At 42.4% G+C, this 17,009-nt stretch overlaps 1 protein-coding gene across 1 annotated transcript; it reads left to right on the top strand.

The window, feature by feature from the left end:
- The first annotated feature begins 1,247 nt into the window (after positions 1–1,247).
- Positions 1,248–17,009, top strand: LOC311149369 (ceramide kinase-like). Its single transcript, XM_084186537.1, has 13 exons — positions 1,248–1,664; positions 4,468–4,566; positions 5,331–5,468; positions 5,954–6,082; positions 6,326–6,389; positions 6,729–6,874; positions 7,138–7,212; positions 7,723–7,875; positions 10,019–10,124; positions 11,414–11,517; positions 11,717–11,913; positions 12,087–12,373; positions 16,367–17,009. Exons 1-13 carry the CDS (start codon positions 1,538–1,540, stop codon positions 16,485–16,487), a joined length of 1,746 nt encoding a protein of 581 aa, XP_084042663.1. The 5' UTR covers positions 1,248–1,537; the 3' UTR covers positions 16,488–17,009.

Consider the following 17,009-nt stretch of genomic DNA (forward strand, 5'->3'; position numbering starts at 1 on the left):
CAAACACACCGCCCGGGCAACGAAGGAGTGGCTTCGTAAGAAGCATTTCAAGGTCCTGGAGTGGCCTAGCCAGTCTCCAGATCTCAACCCCATTGAAAATCTTTGGAGGGAGTTGAAAGTCTGTGTTGCCCAGCGACAGCCCCAAAACATCACTGCTCTAGAGGAGATCTGCATGGAGGAATGGGCCAAAATACCAGCAACAGTGTGTGAAAACCTTGTGAAGACTTACAGAAAACATTTGACCTGTGTCATTGCCAACAAAGGGTATATAACAAAGTATTGAGACACTTTTGTTATTGACCAAATACTTATTTTCCACCATAATTTGCAAATAAATTCATTAAAAATCATACAATGTGATTTTCTGGATTTTTTTTTTCTTCTCATTTTGTCTGTCATAGTTGACGTGTACCTATGATGAAAATTACAGGCCTCTCTCATCTTTTTAAGTGGGAGAACTTGCACAATTGGTGGCTGACTAAATACTTTTTTTCCCCACTGTATGTGAATTCTCTCACCAGTGGTGTTTCCACCAAACTGACTTTTTGTGGATAAAAAAATCAGTGCTTGATGATGTAGTGCACACAAAGTGTACTTGTACTTTTTCGCTTAAGTCTTCATGTACCGAATAAAAATCTAAAGTTTAATGTGTTTTCATCGCATTTATAAAATTGTACCGAAACTTCCTGTTTCCATCACAGCTGTCGTGATTTTCTTTGTATGGTATGACTTTACGCACATGGAAATGTGGTTAATGTAATGGAAACGTAGCTATTGAGTGAAACCGGGTAAACTGTGTTACGCGGTGCAAGCGGGATGAGCTACCATAAATCAAGTGCAAATCAAAACTCTCCACAATCTATGCACATTGCTCATTCAAAAATGTCCCTAGCATTGGCAATAATCAGTGCATTACCAAAGTATTACGTTGATTAAAACATTTAAATAGGCTAACTAAGTCAACACCATTAGGCAACTTCTCAGTTCAATGTGCATTCAAGTTCAGACAATTTAGGCTATAAAGAATAGAACTGGCTCCAGAAAGAAAATAGGCTTATGAGATGTATTAATTCATACAGAGCATTTAAAAGTGGCCAAAGGAATCCAATATTCTGACATGACTTCCATTTATGCTAATTAACCTGCAGCGCAGGTTTCAACATCCAATCAGAGAGCAGCATGCAAATGTTGCAGACAGGTTAGAGATGGAGAGAGGGATATAAGGAAACAAAAATAGTTACAAACCTGTTACTGTAAAGGGAGGGACTTTACATATACAGAAAAGTTTTGCTGGAGGGTCTAGTTCACTATCTTATTTGTCTTATCAGAGTTTTATGGTATCTGAACAACACAAGATAACGAGACATTGTTCTCAGAATGGAGCTGTTATCTTGAGAGTTTATCAATTGTATGGAATCATTGGAGTAACATGTAGAATAAGTTGTTTTACCCTTGCTGACATTCTTCTGCGATATTGAGATAGAGAACTACAATCCTGTCTAGCTGTACTATAGATGTTTGTAGAGATACATGTAGTATGGACGTAGATCTAGTACGGTTTGAGTCCAGTCTATGGGTCGGTAAGAAACGTTACCGGGCAGCACTTACTGGCTGGCACCTCAACTGGACTGAGCTTGATAAGAAGAACCGCGATAAGAAGACCGGTGAGTGCCTTTTATCCATCACTTTCATCATGCATGGCATCTGTTGACTCGCTATCTTTTTAAATGCACACATTTCATTATATAAATTACTTTAAAATAAAATTGTGTATAGGCTTATATAAGATTTACATTGGATTTTATCTTAAGTTGCCTAATAATAACTGCATAACAATCTCATTCGCTCTTAGAATAAAGTAAATAAAAGGAACACTTGAGTAGCCTCATATGGTATGATTCCATAACACCAGCATTACCAGTGCTTGTAAGTAGAGTGAATGTGTTCTATGCACCACTAACAGAAAGTCACCAAACCTGTCTTGGAGACAACATGCAAATGGTGACTGATGTAAACAGGCTACATGTTAGTGGTAAAATGTAAAGACATTTCAACAATCAAATTAAATTAAATCCATTCTGTATATAAGTTAGTAGGTCAGTAAGAAGTGTGTATTTTAACCATAATTTGGTATAAAAATTGGTATAAACAGACACATTATTATAGTCACTGTATTTCACTCATGAAGAATGTTCCTTTTCCAGTAAAGGTGAATAACAAGTTATACAGCACCAACACGAAACACAACTTACAGATAACTTAACAGAGTAAAAACAAAGAAAACACACACATGCAAACACACACATGCAAACACACTCACACACACCTACAGTGGCTTGCGAAAGTATTCACCCCCCTTGGCATTTTTCCTATTTTGTTGCCTTACAACCTGGAATTAAAGTGGATTTTTGGGGGGTTGTATCATTTGATTTACACAACATGCCTACCACTTTGAAGATGCAAAATAATTTTTTTTGTGAAACAAACACGAAATAACACAAAAAAAACAGAAAACTTGGCGTGCATAACTATTCACCCCCCAAAGTCAATACTTTGTAGAGCCACCTTTTGCAGCAATTACAGCTGCAAGTCTCTTGGGGTATGTCTCTATAAGCTTGGCACATCTAGCAACTGGGATTTTTGTCCATTCTTAAAGGCAAAACTGCTCCAGCTCCTTCAAGTTGGATGGGTTCCGCTGGTGTACAGCAATCTTTAAGTCATACCATAGATTCTCAATTGGATTGAGGTCTGGGCTTTGACTAGGCCATTCAAAGACATTTAAATGTTTCCCCTTAAACCACTCAAGTGTTGCTTTAGCAGTATGCTTAGGGTCATTGTCCTGCTGGAAGGTGAACCTCCGTCCCAGTCTCAAATCTCTGGAAGAATGAAACAGGTTTCCCTCAAGAATTTCCCTGTATTTAGCACCATCCATCATTCCTTCAATTCTGACCAGTTTCCCAGTCCCTGCCGATGAAAAACATCCCCACAGCATGACGCTGCCACCACCATGCTTCACTGTTGGGATGGTGTTCTCGGGGTGATGAGAGGTATTAGGTTTGCGCCAGACATAGAGTTTTTCTTGATAGCCAAAAAGCTCAATTTTAGTCTCATCTGACCAGGGTACCGTCTTCCATATGTTTGGGGAGTGTCCCACATGCCTTTTGGTGAACACCAAACGCGTTTGCTTATTTTTTTCTTTAAGCAATGGCTTTTTTCTGGCCACTCTTCCGTAAAGCCCAGCTCTGTGGAGTGTATGGCTTAAAGTGGTCCTATGGACAGATACTCCAATCTCCGCTGTGGAGCTTTGCAGCTCCTTCAGGGTTATCTTTGTTCTCTTTGTTGCCTCTCTGATTAATGCCCTCCTTGCCTGGTCCGTGAGTTTTGGTGGGCGGCCCTCTCTCTTATTTTTTTATAACCCAAACCTGATCTGTACTTCTCCACAACTTTGTCCCTGACCTGTTTGGAGAGCTCCTTGGTCTTCATGGTGCCGCTTGCTTGGTGGTGCCCCTTGCTTCGTGGTGTTGCAGACTCTGGGGCCTTTCAGAACAGGTGTATATAACCTGAGATCATGTGACAGATCATGTGACACTTAGATTGCACACAGGTGGACTTTATTTAACTAATTATGTGACTTCTGAAGGTAATTGGTTGCACCATATCTTATTTAGGGGCTTCATAGCAAAGGGGGTGAAAACATATGCACGCACCACTTTTCTTTTATTTATTTTTTAGAATTCTTTGAACCAAGTTATTTTTAAAATTTCACTTCACCAATTTGGACTATTTTGTGTATGTCCATTACATGAAATCCAAATAAAAATCTATTTAAATTACAGGTGGTAATGCAACAAAATAGGAAAAACTTATCAGAGTCACATGAGCCTTATAGGTTAAAGCTACAATATCTAACTTTTTGGGCGACCCGACCAAATTCACATAGAAATGTGAGTTATAGATCTGTCAATTTCATTGAAAGTGGTAGATCTGTTCTATGTGCGATATTTCTATGCTTCCCATTCTTAAAGGTGCAATATGCAGAAATCGCTCTACCATTTCCTAGTTGCTAATATGCTAATAGTTTGCCTAATTTCAGTTCATTGTACCATCTAAACCGTTGTGAAATATATTTTCAATAAGCAAGTGAATTTGGTAGGGTCGCTCAAAATGTTACCTATTGCAGCTTTAAGTTTCATTTTAGCGTCTTTTACTTTCCGTTTTGTACACCAGCTTCAAACAGCTGAAAATACAATTTTTTTGGTTATGGAAAAGTTATTCCCAGTGGTTTAGATGGCACAATGATTCTCTACACAATTACTGCTTATTTTGTCACATAAATTACAATTAGGCGAACTATTAGAATTTTAGCAACCAGTGATTTCTGCATATTGCACCTTTAAAGGCAAAATATCATAATGGCGTGTGTCTGTCTGTCTGTCTGTGTGTCTGTGTGTCTGTCTGTGATCACAGTTTCATTACCAGTATCTGAGGTTATTGGTGTGGAGGAGGGGCGTGTGCAGGTTCTACCCCAGAGGTCAGTAGCTGAAGACACAGAAAGAGAATTCACAGGTGAGTTATGTTACTACCCCAGGTCAGACACATGAAAGTCTCTGGTGACAGACGCAGCTTTTCTTCTACATGGAGACAGGTTTTCCTGGCAAGGCTGTGCTCACTGAGCCTGTACTTTTGTCAAGGTTTTTCTAAAGGTTTTGATCAGTAACCATGGTCAAATAGTTTGCTGTGGTGTACTGTCGATTTAGGGCCAGATAGCACTGCATTTTGCTTTGTTCTTGTGTTCCCAATAGGTAATGTAGTTTTGTTTTGACTGTGTTGTAATTTGGTTAATTCTGATTGATCTCTCTCTCTCTCTCTCTCTCTCTCTGACTCTCAATTCAAAGGGCTTTATTGGCATGGGACACATACTGTATGTTTACATTGCCAAAGCAAGTGGAATAGATAATAAGCAAAAGTGAAATAAAGAATCAGAAATTAACAGTAAACATTACACCCACAAAATATTATGGCTATGTACAGTGTTGTAACAATGTGCAAATAGTTAAAGTACAGAAGGGAAAATAAATAAACATAAATATGGGTTTTATTTACAATGGTGTTTGTTCTTCACTGGTTGCTCTTTTCTTGTGGCAACAGGTCACAAATCTTGCTGCTGTGATGTCACACTGTGGTATTTCACCTAACAGATATGGGAGTTTATCAAAATTGGATTTGTTTTCAAATTATTTGTGGGTCTGTGTAATCTGAGATACATTTTTCTCTCTCTCTCTCTCTTTCTCCTCCTCTCTCCCCTCCTGCCTGTGTGTCCTGTTCTGCAGTGTTCTATGTGAAGCGCAGCAGCAGTGGTAGTTCCTATGGGTTGCTATGGCACCTGGGCAGGACCCAGTTCAGCTGTCCCAGTAGGGACCTCAGAGACCAGTGGATGACCCAGCTGAGGACTGCCCTCAAAACACACAGTAAGGATAACTTCACTTGTCCTGAGATAAGAAACCAATTAAATTAAATGGAACAATTCAACTGAGGCCCCGTGTAGCTCAGTTGGTAGAGCATGGCGCTTGCAACGCCAGGGTTGTGGGTTCGTTTCCCACGGGGGTCCAGTATGAAAATTTATGCATTCACTAACTGTAAGTTGCTTTGCATAAGAGCATCTGCTAAATTACTAAAATGTATTTAGGTTAAAAGGCAATGCAAGATAATATCCTCCAGGATTAACATTGTAGTAGGATGTCCCTTGTGGGTATCCGTACTTATCCACTACATATAATACACTATACAGCCTGACCTTATGGCTCATAAACACAGCCATATCTTTATTTACACATGCTTATGTAGTCTGAAAATCTACCTTATGTCATTTCTCATTTTTCCTCCTCTCCCTCTACTTTCCCTCCAATTTGCTCTCTTTCTACCGATCTGTCCATCCTCTCATCTCCTCTCCCAGGCCCCTCTCGTCCTCACAGGTTGTTGGTGTTCATCAACCCATTTGGAGGAAAGAAACAAGGGAGACAGATCTATCACTCTCTAGTGGCCCCACTGTTTGAGCTGGCAGGTATCAGCTCTCATGTTGTAGGTGAGACCCGTGTGAGACAACAGTAATGCCGAAAATCCTGTGACTTACTTACAAACTGTTATAACTGGCAGTTAAGTGTGTTTTGTCTGTAGCAGGCTCATTGAAAAGTGCATTGTGTGGTGATATTGGCGTGATATTGGCATGATTATGCTCATACTAACATGGTCTATTGCTATATAATAACATGGTCTATTGCTGTATTTCTAGTAGTAAAAAAAATGCCAATTTGTTTTTGTGATTTAGTGACAGAACGGGCCAACCAGGCGAGAGACCATATATTGAAGAAAGACCTGACTGGTTTCGATGGGTACATCAGACATTACAATGTTGTCATGTAAACAGTAACACTATGGTAGCCAGTCAGACCCACACAAAACAACCTGTTAATAATATTAAACTGGGGTATGTCCCAAAAGTCTACTATTTGGCATCCTATACCCTATATAGTGCACTACTTTTGACCAAGGCCCTATGGTGGGCTCTGGTCAAAAGTAGTGCACTGTGTAGGCAATAGGAGGCCATTTCGCACATACCTGGGATTGGATTTCATCACATCACTGACTGTTTTTTTAAAAACCTTTATTTAACCAGGTAAGCCAGTTGAGAACAAGTTCTCATTTACAACTTATGTTTGTCTCTACCTCAGTGTGGTGTGTGTGGGCGGGGACGGAATTTTCAGCGAGCTGCTGCATGGTGTGATTGGCCGAACACAGCAGGAGGCAGGGCTATCGGAGCATGACCCCTCCCTAACTCTACAGTCGTGTGATCTTCACATTGGCATCATTCCTGCTGGTGAGATAGACATTATTGGTAAAAATGTAAGGCATTTGGTTGATATCAAAATTTCTGCCTCGATTTCTTGCATCTCTCCATCTTCTCCCACCTCCTTCTCAAAACTTCAGAAGGAAGTGGATGTTCTCTTCGCGTCCTTCTGAATTTTTGAGGTGGCAGCGAGGAGGGAGGACACAAGGAATCGCGAAAGACGTAAGATTTACCCTGACTATAGAGTTGTGTCTGATATGAGACTGAAATGAGTCTGTGTGTTATCTCCTCAGGCTCAACTGACTGTGTGTGTTTTGCCACTGTGGGAGTCAACGACCCAGTGACCTCTGCTCTGCACATTATCATTGGTGAGATACTGTATGATACTAAATGAACACATTTCTTAAAACATAATAACACATTTTAGATGACATTGTTATACAGTATTTATAGCTATGGTGTCGCTTAAAATAATTTTAGCCAACTAAACAGAATCGCTTTACTGGAGCCATAGGCAACCACTTTGGCAGTCATAAGCAGCAGCATCATTTTACAAGGGCAGAGTTGTAATGGGGAAACAAACTCAATATACTTTAAAATGACTAAAACCAAATCGAATCTGTGCAGAAATTATAATGGACCTACGTTCATACAGTTTGACTGTCCAGCTCGCTAATAATCTCTGAAATTAAAGCTAGTCAGGGAGCATAGAAAACCCCCAAAATGATGGATTTTATTTACACTGAGGAAATATAACACATTTTCAGTGCGGCCCTCCAGACCTTGTTGAAGAACGAATGTGGCCCCCGGGGCAAAATGAGTTTGACGCCCCTGCTCTAAACCATCCTTGTCCTCCACCTTCCCACAAACCATTGCAGGAGACTCTCAGCCTCTGGATGTGTGTTCTGTCCACCATCGCTCGTCTCTGGTGCGTTACTCTGTGTCTCTGGTGGGGTACGGGTTCTATGGTGACGTGCTGGCTGAGAGCGAGAGACACCGCTGGATGGGGCCTCTCAGATATGACTACTCAGGTACATATGGAATGGAAATTTAAAGCATTAATACCAGAGGAGGTGTACGTAAATGTGATTATTGGCACAACGTGATGCGGTCACTAGGTATGAGGCGAAGCTGAGTGTCTAATATTGCAGACATATATCATAGATGGTGCCTCTCAGATATGACTACAAAGTTATACTGTACATGGAATGCGACTCAGGTATATGGAATGGAACCTGAAGCAGAGACACGCATTATATTCAATTATTACTGCAATACTTCTTAAAGGGATTGGCAATTTGAGATTTGTTTGCATTGGCTCACGAAACTGCCTCAAACTTCCTTCATACTGGACACAGAGACATCTGACTCTGGGGAAGTAGATAAAGGGCCTCATTGCCAAAATCCCAAAGTACCCCTTTAAACACTGTCTGCTAGACCAAGGTGGAGGTCAGAGGATAATAACTCTGTTACCCGACCACATTCTACAAACTAATTACACCTTAAATCAATCAATCTATATGTTACATACAAATTATTAGAGAAAATCCATCCTCTATCCCGCTCTCTGTGTGTTTATAGTACGAGTCAGACACACAGTGCCTTGCAAAAGTGTTCATCCCCCTTGGCGTTTTTCCTATTTTGTTGCATTACAACCTGTAATTTAAATTGATTTTTATTTGGATTTCATGTAATGGACATACACAAAATAGTCCAAATTGGTGAAGTGAAATGAAAAAAATTACTTGTTTCAAAAAATAAATGACGGAAAAGTGGTGCGTGCGTATGTATTCACCCCCTTTGCTATGAAGCCCCTAAATAAGATCTGGTGCAACCAATTACCTTCAGAAGTCACATAATTAGTTAAATAAAGTCCACCTGTGTGCAATCTAAGTGTCACATGATCTGTCACATGATCTCAGTATATATATATATACATACACACACACACACACACCTGTTCTGAAAGGCCCCAGAGTCTGCAACACCACCAAGCAAGCGGCACCATGAAGACCAAGGAGCTCTCCAAACAGGTCAGGGACAAAGTTGTGGAGAAGTACAGATCAGGGTTGGGTTATAAAAAAAATATCAGAAACTTTGAACATCCCACTGAGCACCATTGAATCCATTATTAAAAAATTGAAAGAATATGGCACCACAACAAACCTGCCAAGACAGGGCCGCCCACCAAAACTCATGGACCAGGCAAGGAGGGCATTCATCAGAGAGGCAACAAAGAGAACAAAGATAACCCTGAAGGAGCTGCAAAGCTCCACAGCAGAGATTGGAGTATCTGTCCATAGGACCACTTTAAGCCATACACACCACAGAGCTGGGCTTTACGGAAGAGTGGCCAGAAAAAAGCCATTGCTTAAAGAAAAAAATAAGCAAACACTTTTGGTGTTCGCCAAAAGGCATGTGGGACACTCCCCAAACATATGGAAGAAGGTACCCTGGTCAGATGAGATTAAAATTGAGCTTTTTGGCTATCAAGAAAAATGCTATGTCTGGCGCAAACCCAACACCTCTCATCACCCCGAGAACACCATCATGAACCCCGAGAACATGTTTTTCATCGGCAGGGACTTGGAAACTGGTCAGAATTGAAGGAATGATGGATGGCACTAAATACAGGGAAATTCTTGAGGGAAACATGTTTGTCTTCCAGAGATTTGAGACTGGGACGGAGGTTCACCTTCCAGTAGGACAATGACCCTAAGCATACTGCTAAAGCAACACTCAAGTGGTTTAAGGGGAAACATTTAAATGTCTTGGAATGGCCTAGTCAAAGCCCAGACCTCAATCCATTGAGAATCTGTGGTATGACTTAAAGATTGCTGTGCACCAGTGGAACCCATCCAACTTGAAGGAGCTGGAGCAGTTTTGCCTTTGCAAAAGGTGGCTCTACAAAGTATTGAGTTTGGGGGGGTGACTAGTTATGCACGCTCAAGTTCTCTGTTTTTTTGTCTTATTTATTGTTTGTTTCACACAAAAAAATATTTTGCATCTTCAAAGTGGTAGGCATGTTGTGTAAATCAAATAATATAAACCCCCCAAAAAATCAATTTTAATTCCAGGTTGTATGCCAAGGGGGGTGAATACTTCACAAGCCACTGTATGATGGTTGCTAACCTCCTCCCCCCCCCCCCCCCCCCCCCCCGGCTCTTCCCCCAGGTGCTATGGTGTACCTAAGTAACAGGAGCTATGCAGGCGTAGTTCAATACCTACCAGCAGACTCCCAGCTCTCCAGCCCCAGGGACAATACACGCTGCCTCTCTGGGTAACAACTAACTATATTTCATAGAGAATAAACTGCCTGGTACACAGATCCAAAACAATAAACTGATAGTTACAACGGATGAGGCTGATCCAGGGAGGAAGAAAAGGATGGTCCTCCTCTTTACTTGTTAAATACGTAGCACATGCGCCTCTAAAAGTTGTGATCGAGAGAGTGCGTTCTTGACCGCATATTGATAAGCTCAGCATTAACAACTCACTGATGCTAACAGAAGGGGTTCTGATATCACTATCTGTCTCAAATATAAAGGTCCTGAAAGAAAATAATTGCCCTAGATTTCATGGTACATCAACCATCCCAGTCCAGTGGAGAGAAAGAGTTCGGTGCAGGATAGACAGTAGGCAGAGATGGTGAAACAAGGATCTTTACTGGTGTTCCCAAAACCAGGATAGAAAAGAACGGACTTGTCAAAAAAAAATAAAGGAGGAGCAAATTGGTCTCCAAAAACAGGCTGACAGCAAACATACGAAATACTAACTATGACTGAAAACAACAATGAAACAGGGAGAAAACTTCAAGTACCTGTACATACGTCTCGCGATCAGACACTGATTAGTACTGTTTGGCATCAAGAACTAGCAGAGAAAACAGAGCAAGGGAACACAGGGAAGTGAGGGCATAAATACACAGGTGAACAGGTAGACACAGGTGACACTAATAAGAAAATGATTAGTCCAGACTGTGAGTGAAGAGGTGGCTAAGGTTGTCGGAGGATGACACCTAGTGGGTCGCTCCGGAACTGCGACCCCCTCCTGTAACATTACATCATCAGAAGGCTATAGTGACACAGCCTCAATTCCCTCAGTCACTTCCACCTGCAACAGAGACCCAGGTGTTGGGTGTACTCCTGTACCTTAAGGAGGGCAGTTTCCATGCCAATATATGGCAAGCTGATCCGGAAGAAAGGAGAGACAGCACCGCCTTGGGAGAGGATAGAGAAAGAAGAGTGTAGCCTACCTCTGTGAAAGACTATACCCAATGTCTTTTGTCTGAAATAACTGCCCGACGGTCTGTGAGGGAGTGTAAGGGACTGTGAGATGCTACATATACAGGACGCTGGTGTCTTTGACAGACTGTACCTATGTTTTGTATGTGATAGATAGCTACCCCCAAGGGTCTGCGAGGGAGTGCGAGATGATACACATATGAATGGAATGTATGGCTGTCAGGAACGTGCTGTTGTTACATCACTGAAATGTATCAGTATATTACAGTATACCTATGTCACGTGTAAAAATAGTAAAAGGTGGTAAAGTGTGTGTGTGTTCCAGGTGCAGTGTGTGTTCTAAGGGCACAGAGAGACTGTTCTCCCATTCTCCAGGTGCTAGTTCCCTCTACAGCTCCCACTTCAGTCAATTCAGCAGCGACTCTGAGGGTAAGGCGCTTACACACAGTCTATAAAAAGGCTACACACATCCTATGTAATGTATGGACGTGGTTTGATTAACCACACTGGGGTGGTGAGTAACTTTGTCTGAGACCGGAAGACTTATGTTAGCTCTCAGAGTTAATGCCTAGGTTCAAACCCTGGTATGTCATAGAACTTCCTCTGCTCTCTTTGCCCCGTGCTGCAGGTGAGTGGGTGAGTGTGGAGGGCCGGTTCAGGGCTGTGTCCCTCACCTGTATGTCCAGCTCCTGTCCTCGCAGTCCCCTGGGCCTGTCCCCCTCAGCACACCTGGCCGATGGGACAGGTGACCTTATCATCGTACGGGACACACACCCCTTAGGGTTCCTCACCTTCCTACACAGACACACCAGCACACAGGACCAGGTAAAGACCACCTCAGCGAGGCCACAAGGAATGTAGCCAGACTAAAAATCCAAACTCTGTAGCCATAATTGCTAACTAGATCGTACTGCACAGCAGTATGGAAATATCAGTTATCTGAGACAGAAATATTTCAATAGATGCATAAATTGTCTTTCCTATCTACTGTATTTTAGTTTGACCTGCCGTTCGTGGACGTCCACCGAGTAAAGGCCATACGCTTTTCTCTCCCTACCGGAGAAGAGGAGGACAAGGATGAAGAGAGGGAGATAGTGAATGATGGAGGGATGACGGAGGAGGGAGAGAGACCAAGCCGAAGCAGTTCCCACAAGCACCTGGTAGAAAGAGGAGAGGAGCGAGGGCAGAAAGACTTCCTGTGTGGTTTGTGCTGCAGTAAGGCTCCTACAGTGTCTGTGTGGAACTGTGACGGAGAGATACTGCCTCACACTGAGATCTTCTGCAGGTAAGGGATGACTCATTAGATCATGTTAATCACTACTTATTGGCTTACCTGACATTAAAGATTCATTGTATATTTAGTACTATGATTTAGGCATTATCTGGAGTCTCTAGTACCCCTTTAACCCTCTTGACTCTAAGTCTAGCTCAAACCGTTTAGATCAGACAGACAATTACGTGAAAAGTAACTTTTTGGCATCCTCTCATGTCTGACAAACACAGGGGCTGACAATAGCCTATCTACCGCATATGTGAACGACCGATAAAGGCGTTTTCAGTGGAATGTGACGCAGCCCATGCAAAAAAACAGGAAGTCTCTAGAGTAAACACACAGGGTTTTATCAAATATTATCAATTATATTATCAAGATGGTCGACTGACAGCTCTAACAATGGAAATGTATGTCCACAAAGGCAAAAGGCAGAAGGGAGGAGGCCAGATCAGGTGGGAACATTCTAGCCAATGAGAGGGCAGATACGTATGTGAATAACAGGTACAAGTCCGATAAAATGTGTTTATTCTAAAAGTTGCCAGAATGTCACGTGCATTATACTTGTAACAAACTAAGCATTATGAAACTTCTATTAGATCAAATAAGCCTCACCATCAAAATAGTAATTCACTTTTATCTTGACGAAATTCGACAGTCTCTCATTGGCCCCCATACAAAAACTCCTCACTTGGTCTTATTTTTGACAGATTTTGGGGCGGAGTCGACCCTCTTGCTTAAAATCAAATCTGAATATATGAGTCACTTGCTTCGTAAACAACAGGTGTAGACTAAACAGTGAAATGCTTACTTACGGGACCCTTTCCAACAATGCATAGAAAGAAAATAGAGTAATAATAGAAAAGTAATAACACAAAATAATAAAAGCAATAATAAATACATGAGTAACGATAACGTGGCTATATACACGGGGTACTAGTACCGAGTCGACGTGCAAAGGAGGTTCTCACCCAAGATTTGACGGTACATGGCCCCGTCCATCGTCCCTTTGATGCGGTGAAGCTGTCCTGTCCCCTTAGCAGAAAAACACCCCCAAAGCATAATGTTTCCACCTCCATGTTTGACGGTGGGGATGGTGTTCTTGGGGTCATAGGCAGCATTCCTCCTCCTCTAAACACGGCGAGTTGAGTTGATGCCAAAGAGCTTGATTTTGGTCTCATTTGACCACAACACTTTCACCCAGTTCTCCTCTGAATCATTCAGATGTTCATTGGCAAACGTCAGACGGCCCTGTATATGTGCTTTCTTGAGCAGGGGGACCTTGCGGGCGCTGCAGGATTTCAGTCCTTCACGGCGTAGTGTGTTACCAATTGTTTTCTTGGTGATTATGGTCCCAGCTGCCTTGAGATCATTGACAAGATCCTCCCGTGTAGTTCTGGGTGATTCCTCACCGTTCTCATGATCATTGCAACTCCACGAGGTGAGATCTTGCATAGAGCCCCAGGCCGAGGGAGATTGACAGTTATTTTGTGTTTCTTCCATTTGCGAATAATCACACCAACTGTTGTCACCTTCTCACCAAGCTGCTTGGCGATGGTTTTGTAGCCCATTCCAGCCTTGTGTAGGTCTACAATCTTGTCCCTGACATCCTTGGAGAGCTCTTTGGTCTTGGCCATGGTGGAGAGTTTGGAATCTGGTTGATTGATTGCTTCTGTGGACAGGTGTCTTTTATACAGGTAACAAGCTGAGATTAGGAGCACTCCCTTTAAGAGTGTGCACAAACTAAGCATTATGAAACTTCTATTAGATCAAATAAGCCTCACCTATCAAAATAGTAATTCACTTTTATCTTGACAAATTTCGACAGTCTCTCATTGGCCCCCATACAAAAACTCCTCACTTGGTCTTATTTTTGACAGATTTTGGGGCGGAGTCGACCCTCTTGCTTAAAATCAAATCAGAATTTATGAGTCACTTGCTTCGTAAACAACAGGTGTAGACTAAACAGTGAAATGCTTACTTACGGGACCCTTTCCAACAATGCATAAAAAGAAAATAGAGTAATAATAGAAAAGTAATAACACAAAATAATAAAAGCAATAATAAATACACGAGTAACGATAACGTGGCTATATACACGGGGTACTAGTACCGAGTCGACGTGCAAGGGTACGAGGTAACTTGAGGTACAGTGAGGGAAAAAAGTATTTAATCCCCTGCTGATTTTGTACGTTTGCCCACTGACAAAGACATGGTCAGTCTATAATTTTAATGGTAGGTTTATTTGAACAGTGAGAGACAGAATAACAACAAAAAAATCCAGAAAAACGCATGTCAAAAATGTTATAAATTGATTTGCATTTTAATGAGGGAAATAAGTATATGACCCCCTCTCAATCAGAAAGATTTCTGACTCCCAGGTGTCTTTTATACAGGTAACGAGCTGAGATTAGGAGCACACTCTTAAAGGGAGTGCTCCTAATCTCAGCTTGTTACCTGTATAAAAGACACCTGTCCACAGAAGCAATCAATCAAATCAGATTCCAAACTCTCTACCATTGCCAAGACCAAAGAGCTCTCCAAGGATGTCAGGGACAAGATTGTAGACCTACACAAGGCTGGAATGGGCTACAAGACCATCGGCAAGCAGCTTGGTGAGAAGGTGACAAGAGTTGGTGCGATTACTCGCAAATGGAAGAAACACAAAATAACTGTCAATCTCCCTCGGCCTGGGGCTCCATGCAAGATCTCACCTTGTGGAGTTGCAATGATCATGAGAACGGTGAGGAATCACCCAGAACTACACGGGAGGATCTTGTCAATGATCTCAAGGCAGCTGGGACCATAGTCACCAAGAAAACAATTGGTAACACACTACGCCGTGAAGGACTGAAATCCTGCAGCGCCCGCAAGGTCCCCCTGCTCAAGGTCCTCACCACCTGAGGGCGGCCCGTCAGGAAGTCCAGGATCCAGTTGCAGAGGGAGGTGTTCAGTCCCAGGATCCTTAGCTTAGTGATGAGTTTGGAGGGCACTATAGTGTTGAATGCTGAGCTGTAGTCAATGAACAGCATTCTCACATAGGTGTTCCTCTTGTCCAGGTGGGAGAGGGCAGTATGGAATGCAATAGAGATTGCATCAGTATGCAAATTGAGTGGGTCGAGGGTGTCTGGGATGATGGTGTTGATGTGAGCCATGACCAGTCTTTCAAAGCATTTCATGGCTACAGATGTGAGTGCTACAGGGCAATAGTCATTTAGACAGGTTACCTTGGCGTTCTTGGGCACAGGGACTATGGTGGTCTGCATTAAACATGTAGGTATTACAGACTGGGTCAGGGAGAGGTTGGAAATGTCAGTGAAGATGCTTGCCAGCTGGTCAGCACATGCTCTGAGTACGCATCCTGATAATCCATCTGGCCCTGCAGCCTTGTGAATGTTAACCTGTTTAAAGGTCTTACTCACATCGGCTACGGAAAGTGGGATCACACAGTCGTCAGGAACAGCTGGTGCTCTCATTCATGGTTCAGTGTTGCTTGCCTCGCAGCGAGCATAGAAGGCATTTAGCTCGTCTGGTAGGCTCGCATTACTGGGCAGCTCGAGGCTGGGTTTCCCTTTGTAATCCGTGATAGTTTGCAAGCCCTGCCACATCTGACGAGTAGGATTCGATTTTTGTCCTGTATTGACGCTTTGCCTGTTTGAATGGCTCATCAGAGGTCATAGCAGGATTTCTTAGAAGTGTCCGGATTAGTGTCTCGCTCCTTGAAAGCAGCAGCTCTAGGGAAGGGAGATACTTAGTCAGTTGCTGAAATAGTGCTGGAAAGGACTTTGTGAAAATAAAATATTTAAGCCAGCACAGTATTGTTAGGATCAGCACGATAGTTTGAAGTGTCAATGCCACGTTTTCCAACTCTGTCTCGGTCCTCATCTTTCTTGTTGTCCTGTTCCTTCCTTCCTTCCTTCCTTCCTTCCTTCCTTCCTTCCTTCCTTCCTTCCTTCCTTCCTTCCTTCCTTCCTTCCTTCCTTCCCTCCCTCCCTCTCTCCCTCCCAGGGTTCATGGTCAGCTGGTGCGTCTGTATGCCCGTGGCATTGAGGACGGATCAGCCATGCCCACCAGGAAGTGCCGAGACGGACACAGGAACTGCAAAGGGAGATGTGTCCTCCACATCTGAGGAAGGCTGTGTTAGGGTCCGTTCACACTACTTGCAGAGAAAAACACTATGCCAGAGCGGATGACATTAATGATTCGAATCAATGATTTTGCCGGCTACGACCAATGAAATGGCTTCCTTTATGTTGTAGTTTTTTCCAGTGTGAATATTTCAATACCTAAGTCTTAAGATGTAGGTTTGAATTCGAAGGCAGTTCAAGGAATACTTTTTCTACATAAAATGACTTGATGCCAGTAGCCTATGACATTTTCTATGACATTTCCTCCTGTAAATGTGTTTTTTTGTTCATTTGAGCTGCTGATTTGCAGTTATGAAAATGCTGTACACACAACAATTTAAAACCTAATACATGGACACCTTTTTACTATGCAGAATGTTGAGCTTCCACATTATTGATTGTTGATGCTATAACTGACATCCCTCTTGCTTAACAATGACATTTACACTCACTTGTAGGGGATACCTGATGCATTTGTGGCTTTGTATGTATAAAATAGGACAAACCTGTTTTTCTTGAACCTT

The sequence above is a fragment of the Coregonus lavaretus genome, assembly GCF_964263955.1.
Source record: "Coregonus lavaretus genome assembly, chromosome: 22".
Classification (NCBI taxonomy): Eukaryota; Metazoa; Chordata; class Actinopteri; order Salmoniformes; family Salmonidae; genus Coregonus; species Coregonus lavaretus.

What these genes read in the sequence shown, in the direction of transcription:
- LOC311149369 (XM_084186537.1), top strand. Translation starts at nt 1,538, where the DNA reads ATGGACGTAGATCTAGTACGGTTTGAGTCCAGTCTATGGGTCGGTAAG. An exon ending in ATTCAGCAGCGACTCTGAGG is followed by an intron (nt 11,518 to 11,716) that starts GTAAGGCGCTTA and finishes CCCGTGCTGCAG; the next exon opens with GTGAGTGGGTGAGTGTGGAG. An exon ending in CACACTGAGATCTTCTGCAG is followed by an intron (nt 12,374 to 16,366) that starts GTAAGGGATGAC and finishes TCTCCCTCCCAG; the next exon opens with GGTTCATGGTCAGCTGGTGC.